Source organism: Coregonus lavaretus (genome assembly GCF_964263955.1).
Source record: "Coregonus lavaretus genome assembly, chromosome: 33".
NCBI classification, from domain to species: domain Eukaryota; kingdom Metazoa; phylum Chordata; class Actinopteri; order Salmoniformes; family Salmonidae; genus Coregonus; species Coregonus lavaretus.
The window spans coordinates 1522886-1531601 of NC_140020.1; the positions used below are offsets into that span (position 1 = coordinate 1522886).

Sequence of the window (8716 nt, forward strand, 5' to 3'; positions counted from 1 at the left end):
TAGGTCACTTTGTAGGCTAACTCAACTTTAGCTAGCTAACTTTACACACTATTTAGCTAAGTAAATTAAAATGTCATCAGCTAGCTAACTTCCTATTAGCTATCTATCTTGATATAACCATTGTAAATTAAAAAAGTATCCAAATGCATTTCTAGATAACAACCATGGAAGAGGGTGAAATTGCAGCTCCAGCTGTCAGTAAAGGGAGAGCGTAGGCTACTGAATAGGGCAGGTCATTTTGTGGGAGGACATTACGAGAAGAATCTCCAGTTCCTAGAGGGGAAAGCTTTTGAAGGCAGAAAGATAATAGCGAAAGCTGAAAAACATCGGCCCATCCAGGTATTTTCCGCAGGTGCTGGAGTTGTAGGTGAACTCATGGAAAACAGAAAGGAAAAAAGCCTGCTCATGCTCCCAGGTGATATTTATTTATAACAACGTTTCCACCCTTAGGAAGACCTAAGGGTCGAAACAAATATCACCTGGGAACACGAGCAGAAATATCTAGTCAATAGTGTAGTCGTACATTACCGGCCAACGCCTCACAAGATGGAAAATGTGCTGCAGCCTGGTTATGATTATATTGATCTCTATTACACTACACTTTTATGCCTATACTAGACTGAGATAGATATATATATATATATATATGCTTCCGCTCAGTGTTTGAGATTTATTTTAAAACTACAAAACACTTACACACCATTGCACTTTATATAACAGGGTTGGCTGGCCTTCTTTAGTCACTTGTAGGCTCAGTCACTGGTATACTTTTATTTACAAAGCCATTTTGGATTTACTACCATTTTATCTGGGCATTTTTTATTCTTCAGAAATATGGTTGGTACGCCCTTCGTTGGCAGGACTTTATCCTGCTAACTGTTCCAAATGTCCGAACTGAAATTTGGTAAAAGGGCTTTTATGTACTCAGCGCCATGGGTTTGGAACGCCTTACAACATACATTTAAAACTGGAAGAACTTGTCCTGATTGGTGTCTTTAAATCATAGATAGATGAAGGATTTTGAGGCTGATTTCTTGACCTGTCAATGTTTTTTTTAATTGCTGTTTTATGATTCTGTTATGCTCCTGTGATTTCTATGGATGTTTACTAGATCACTTGTAGTTTTTCATGTTGTCTGTCTGTAATTGTGTAATGACATGGTGCTGCCCATCTTGGTCACGACGCTCTTGAAAAACAGATCTCAAATCTCAAATGAGCCCTTAAAAATAGTTAAATAAAAGGTTAAATTAAAAATGAAGACCTAAGGGTGGAAACGTTGTTATGAATAAATATCACCTGGGAGCATGAGCAGAAACATAATAGCAACATAATATTCAGTGCTGTCTAATTTGAGTATAATGAATCCTGTTTCTTTGTGATGTTTTCTGTCCTCAGATATGTAAAGCTGTGAAAGCCTGTTAGCAGATGAAGAGACGTCCCAAGACACTAAGGGTTTATCCTGTATGCCCTGGGTTATGTGTGTAGACCTGCATACAGTACTAGTCAAAAGTTTGGACACCTTCTCATTCAAGGGTTTTTCTTTATTTTGACCATTTCCTACATTGTAGAATAATATCAAAACTATGAAATAACACATATGGAATCGTGTAGCAACCAAAAGTGTTAAACAAATCAAAATATATTTTGTATTTGAGATTCTTCAAAGTAGCCACCCTTTGCCTTGATGACAGCTTTGTACAATCTTGGCATTCTCTCAACCAGCTTCATGAGGTAGTCACCTGGAATGCATTTCAATTAACAGGTGTGCCTTGTTAAAAGTTAATTTGTGGAATTTATTTCCTTCTTAATGCATTTCAGCCAATCAGTTGTGTTGTGACAAGGTAGGGGTGGTATACAGAAGATAGCCCTATTTGGTAAAAGACCGAGTCCATATTATGGCAAGAACAGCTCAAATAAGCAAAGAGAAACGACAGTCCATCATTACTTTAAGACATGAAGGTCAGTCAATATGGAACTTTCAAGTGCAGTCGCAAAAACCATCAAGCGCTATGATGAAACTGGCTCTCATGAGGACCGCCACAGCAAAGGAAGACCCAGAGTTACCTCTGCTGCAGAGGATAAGTTCATTAGAGTTAACTGCACCTCAGATTGCAGCCCAAATAAATGCTTCAGAGTTCAAGTAACAGACATCTCAACGTCAACTGTTCAGATGAGACTGTGTGAATCAGGCCTTTATGGTCGTATTGCTGCAAAGAAACCACTACTAAAGGTCACCAATAAGAAGAAGAGACTTGCTTTGGACAAGAAACACGAGCAATGGACATTAGACTGGTGGAAATCTGTACTTTGGTCTGATGAGACGCAGAGTAGGTGAACGGATGATGGAGGAGGAGGTGTAATGGTGCTTTGCTGGTGACACTGTCAGTGATTTATTTAGAATTCAAGGCACACTTAACCAGCATGGCTACCACAGCATTCTGCAGCGACACGCCATCCCATCTGGTTTGCGCTTTTCAACAGGACAATGACCCAAAACACACCTCCAGGCTGTGTAAGGGCTATTTGGCCAAGAAGGAGAATGATGCAGTGCTGCATCAGATGACCCAACCTCAACCCAATAGAGATGGTTTGGGATGAGTTGGACCGCAGAGTGAAGGAAAAGCAGCCAACAAGTGCTCAGCATATGTGGGAATTCCATCAAGACTGTTGGAAAAGCATTCCTCATGAAGCTGGTTGAGAAAATGCCAAGAGTGTGCAAAGCTGTCATCAAGGCAAAGGGTGGCTACTTTGAAGAATCTAAAATATATTTTGATTTGTTTAACACTTTTTTGGTTACTACATGATTCCTTATGTGTTATTTCATAGTTTATGTCTTCACTATTATTCTACAATGTAGAAAATTGTAAAAATAAAGAAAAACCCTTGAATGAGTAGGTGTCCAAACTTTTTATTGGTACTGTATGTTAGCAAATGTATACAAAAATACAGTTAACCATCACACACAATGTATAAACCTATTACAATTGGAGCAGGCCAACCCTGCTGGAGGTCTGCAGGGTTCTGTTTCAGCCCAGCATTAACACAACTGATTCCACTTATCAAACCAAGGATCAGTTGAGCAAGGTTGACCACCACTGGTATGGAGGTTCTCTTGTTCACCTGAAATTATGCTTTAGTAATAATTGTCTACTTGTTACTAATCAATTATCTATTGTTTAGACTAATACAGTGAGGGGAAAAAAGTATTTGATCCCCTGCTGATTTTGTACGTTTGCCCACCGACAAAGACATGATCAGTCTATAATTTTAATGGTAGGTTTTTTTTTTATTCACTTTGTCAGTGGGCAAATGTACCAAATCAGCAGGGGTTCAAATACTTTTCCCCTCACTGTATGTCTAATCTTCACATACCAGTTAGCATATTTGTACATTTTGAAGTGATGAAGTGTTAATTATTTGAAGTGAAGTATTTAAAAAACTTGTTTTTATACTTTTAAAAAGTATTTAAAATGAACTAGTGTCAATGTTGATTAATCACATATCACAGTCCTGCAATAAAGAGGGGAAGGGTTCTGTCTCTAATGTGTCTGTGTTGTATTCTCAAATGAACATTTCCTTTTTGTCTAGTTGTAAGATCTCCAAATCGGTTTTATATGACTGTCACTCTCAGTATATCAGCTATGTGAATCCATTTTGTAGCTTATCATATGGCATGCGTCACCAATGCACCAGAGGCCTACAGTATGTCATTACTGGCCTAGTGGGCATCTGGCATCTGAAGCAGAGAATAGCTAAACTCACACATTGTTAACATGTTGAGCTATATGTTCTCCATTTAAAATGATACCAGCAGACAATGTATGAGGAAAACCATATACCAGATTTTGTACATGCCTTTTAAGTGCTGACATATAAAATTGTTTAGTACAAATCCAACCCTTGTAATTTAGGTACAGTATGAAAATAAGATGATGACAATTAGGCTACAGGAGATGAGTATCAGCGCTAACAGTTTATGTTCATTTTATTTCATTCATTTTAACAATGTTGCTTACAAAATGATTGCAGTTGTTCCCATAGCAACCAGGTACCGTCTATACATCACTGACCCTGGATAAGCTAGCGACTGGGCTAACACGGCTAACCTGTTAGGTCAATAATGTTGTTTTTATTAAAATGTTGTTGGCTTCATAATCGTGAGAGAAATTGAACTAGCAACTAACTAGTTAATTATACCTAGGTAGCTTACAAGGTTAGCTGGCTTGTCCCACATGCTAGCCTTTACAGACAAATATCACTTCAGAAACGTCAAAATATCTATACGGTCAGCATTGTATACCATTTCTTTCCTCTTGTTGCAGCTTTACCTAATCTCGAAATAACATAAATGCTGTGAAAACCAGCGTGCTGCAAACGTTTTTGTCACCAGTGCTTGTTTTGTTGAAATGTTTAGTTCATATGGCACTAAATCTGGTGACCAACTTTGGAGCAAGGCGTTTAATTAGTTTGACGTGTTGCGAAGCATCACTGATTTACACCGGGTTCCCAGGCTGGCGACGAGGCTAACTTCACCCCAACATGTCTTCAAGTTTTCACCATCATTGTAAAGCCCTTGTTTTTTTTTCCTTAAAAAAGTCTTTTCTGAAGATTAAATAAATAATTTTTATTGGGACAACGTAGTAAAAATGTTGGCTAATCACTGACTCGCTACTTGTAGGCTAGGCTGTCTGTAATTTTTCTCAATATAATTCATGAAGTGTAGCCTAGCATGTGATAAACCTGTGATTTAATGCATTTTTATTGGGTAAGCATTAGAATAAGCCACGTCAACATTTGCAGCCGTAGGCGGTGATATTTCTCTAGGAGCTGATCCGTCGTCAGTATTGTGAATAACATTATAATGTTAAAAAAGGTAAGATTTGAATGGAGAAAGCTGATCCGCGAACAGCGCTCCCTTTTTACATATCAGTGGACATTGCTCCAATGATGCACTTAGTGACCGTTCTCTCTGCATGGTGTTTTTTTGCAAACAGATGTTACGATATACCGGTATTATTGCACGGACCGGTTTGGGTTTATACTTTACCTTATAAAGATATTTGAATGTTTGGTTTGTTAAATGTGATACGCCGTGTGTAACGTCCATTTGTATAGTTTACGTCGCTACTTGAGTCATCTCTCTCTGCTCTCTCTATTTCAATTCAATTTAAGGGGCTTTATTGGCATGGGAAACATATGTTTACATTGCCAAAACAAGTGAATTAGATAATAAACAAAAGTGAAATAAACAACAAAAAATGAACAGTAAACTCACAAAAGTTCCAAAATATATCTCTCTCCATGCCGCTTTCCACACAACCTAGCACCGCCCCGCCACTCAAGGAGAGCGTTTGTTGTTGCTCAAGCATGGGACTTGCGTTCAGTCAATGCTGCACATGCAACAATCAGAGGTATACAAATAAATAAAAACATGGGAAAAAATTACAGGAAAAATTCTAATATTACATTAAAAAAAGTACAATAAGGCTGTTTTCATTTTGCTTCTTAATATAAATCGACTAGCGTTCTATAATTACACTATTTGTTTGTGTTTACATCTGCAAACAGCTGGGAGCGTAAATTAGGTCAATAAAGTTTTATAATTCTAATATTTGTATGGTTAAAGCTGTACATCTGCGGAACTCCCAGATTCAATCCCCAAATAATTCACACAAACATTCGTTTACATGACAGTGATTCTGCAATGCATTAGTTACTTCGCTGGCAAATATGGCAAACAAAGGGAGTTGCTACAACTGCTACTGTAGCTGAAAACAGAGCTAGCGAACGTAGCCCTTCGGATAGACTGACCTACTAAGTAAAAATAGACTGGCATAACGACGTTCGCTAACTAGCTACTGCTTTGGTTATTGGCTAGCAAACTCAAAATACAAATTCAACTATCTGACTTTTAGCCATGCACTTAGCCAGTTAATTAGCCAACGACAACTGTTTCAGTTACATATAAATGGGTGTTTGGCTATTTTACCAGATTGCAATATAGCTAACTGCTAATCCACCAATGCACCACTGAAAATAATTTAGCTATAGGCTAGCTAGTTAACGTTAGCTAATTCAAGGTCTAAAGTTAACTAGGTAAATATCACATCTTACCTTAGCTCTTTATCTCGATGTGCCTCTGTACATTTGACCATTTAAATCGCACCCCCACAGAACAGTGTGTGGGGAAATGCCACTTATTAACAGTAGCAACAACAACACATCGACCGCCAGATTGTAGTAGGAGTGCTAGATTTCAGTCCCGTTCATACTGTCAAGAGTTTCTAAACCCACAGGCGCAACATCGCGACACTTCCGGGAACGCTTGCGAAACATCGCGACACTTCCTGGAACGCATGCGAGACTTCTGGGAACGCTTGCGAAACATCGCGACACTTCCGGGAACGCTCGCGAAACAGACTAGGTCTGTGAAATCAATGAGAAGTGAACAATTCTTCCTGAGTTGTTAATTTTCTCGAAATCGAAAGGCACAACCTAGTTTCGAGCCAATGTCTTAGGTAGTTGAACATGTTGTTACTCTAACCTCGTGAAATTGACAAACTGACACATCTTCGTCAAAAAAATATTTTATATCGAAGGAGTGCCAATGATTTGACGGCATGCACATGCCGTAGTTCGGTACGAGACGACCGTTTGACCCGATAACGTGCTTCTTTCTACGCATGAGGTTAGCTGCAAACGTCACCATGGGCATCCGCCTACAAGTGCGATCGGGGATTTCTGTTGGAGAAGTAGTTTTAGTCTTTCTTGATACTGCACTGTCTTTGGCACTGTTTTGCCTTTGCAAGAATGGTGTCTGAAAGTGGGCGCGTCAACAGAAGTGCGCGGTTCAACTGCGTTACACCAGCGCTCTATAATTGGTTAGCCGGCTTTGATTGAGCGTGTTGTTTTTCCCGTTTTTTAAAACGTTTTTATTGGTCAGTTCCTGACCGTGTGAAACAAGACTGGGAGAGCTAAAAGCCACTCTATTCTTGATAGAGAATCATACTGTGCCATTTGAATGTTAACAAAATACAGAAACACCTCACTTACAGCCTAAATATGAAAATAAAAGTAATTGACATCAGTTATTAGTCTACCAGATTTTTATTTATTACTAATACACCATCATTATTAGGCCTATAACTCAGTCTGTTCAGGTATCATCTGATGACAATAAAATTGTGTTTTGTGAATAAGGCTCATTATAATTACTTTAATGACTTCTACATAAAGTTTGACTAACATTATTTCTCTGCCAAGTGTGTTAACATGCTCAACACCATTGTTATTGATGGCTGTGACCCCATTTTAGAATTTAACCCTAGAGAAGCCACAAGAGTCTTTAAGCAAACTGGCAACAGGCCCCGATAGGCATCTATGCTTTGTGCAGAGGAACTTACACCAGCCTGTGTCCCGGTCTTTCAGAGGTCTGTACATTCCCACACGGTTCCACGTTGATGGAAGAAGGCAATCATCACCCCTCTTCCCCAAAAACCTTCTCCCAAAGAAAACGACAACTGTAGACCTGTTGTTCTGACCTCCATTGTAATGAAGTGTCTTGAAGACATCATGGTGTGTAAGCGTCAGTCAAACTAAACAGTGTTGGACCTGTATCACTTCGCTTACAAACGCAAACATGGCACTGACGAAGCAATCCTCGGGATAATGCATCTCATCCTGCAACATCTGGGGAACCCCCAAGGCCTGTGCCCCACTGCTATTTGTGAATTTTAGTTCAGCGTTTAACATCTTGCAGCCACACGTCCTCCTCAGTAAGCTCAGACAGATGTCAGTCAAACCCATCAGGTGGAATCGCTTATTTCTGACCAATAGGACCTAGTGAACGAGAGCCTGCCTGAGCCCAGGGTCAGGCAGGTAGCTTAGTGGGTAAGAGCATTGTGCCAGTAACCGAAAGGTCGCTGGTTCTAATCCCCAAGCTGACTAGGTGAAAAATCTGCCGATGTGCCCTTAAGCAAGGCACTTAACCCTAATTGCTCCTGTAAGTCGCTCTGGATAAGAGCGTCTGCTAAATGACAAAAAAATAAAAATAAGGTACCTCCCAGGGCTGAGAGTTCACCCATCCTATTCACACTGTACACAAGTAGACACCCTGATAACTATATTGTCCAGTTTTCTGATGGTACTGCCATTCTGGGTCTAATGTAAATACACTGACACTACTGTGTATAGCGCAGAGATATAATGTATAGAAACTGACACTACTGTCTATAGGTCAGAGGTACAGTGGTGTGATGACCACACTCATCCTAAATGTCAAGCAAAGTGAGGAAATTGTTTTTTTTGACCCCAAATCTGTTGACCACTCACCTTTGTGGTGGTCCATAATGTGGACATTACTCAGGTCCACTCTTACAAATGCTCTAGGGTCCAACGCCTTTATTTCCTGTGTAGGTTCAGTTTTTTTTTGGTGTCAAACGGACGGTCATGCTCCTATTCTACCAGGCTGTCATAGAGAGCATTCTATTCTATGGCATTTCAGCCTAGTTTGGCTACTTGTCAGTTACCTTAAAAATCACAAATAAATTGCTTGGTCCAGACAGCCATGAAGGAGATAGGTGTGAGGTAGCACCCGTCGCTGCAGACTGTCTTTGGGCTCCCGAGTGGCGCAGCGGTCTAAGGCACTGCATCTCAGTGCTTGAGGCGTCACTACAGAACCCCTGGTTCGATTGCAGGCTGTATCACAATCCGGCCG

The 8716-nt window shown here is 39.9% G+C and overlaps 1 protein-coding gene across 3 annotated transcripts in view; it reads right to left on the reverse strand.

Annotated features, from left to right (window-relative positions):
- The window catches only part of LOC311108338 (homeobox-containing protein 1-like), a 47763-nt gene extending 41431 nt beyond the window's left edge, over positions 1–6332 (reverse strand). For 2 of the 3 annotated variants that reach the window (XM_084150966.1, XM_084150965.1), the window contains exon 1: positions 6115–6332. In XM_084150966.1, coding sequence (XP_084007092.1) covers positions 6115–6155 — 41 coding nt within the window. In that variant the 5' untranslated portion in view covers positions 6156–6332. Of the gene's footprint in view, positions 1–5275; positions 5391–6114 lie in introns of all 3 variants that reach the window. The other variant, XM_084150967.1, reaches the window with a different exon arrangement.
- Between the last annotated feature and the right edge of the window lie 2384 nt (positions 6333–8716).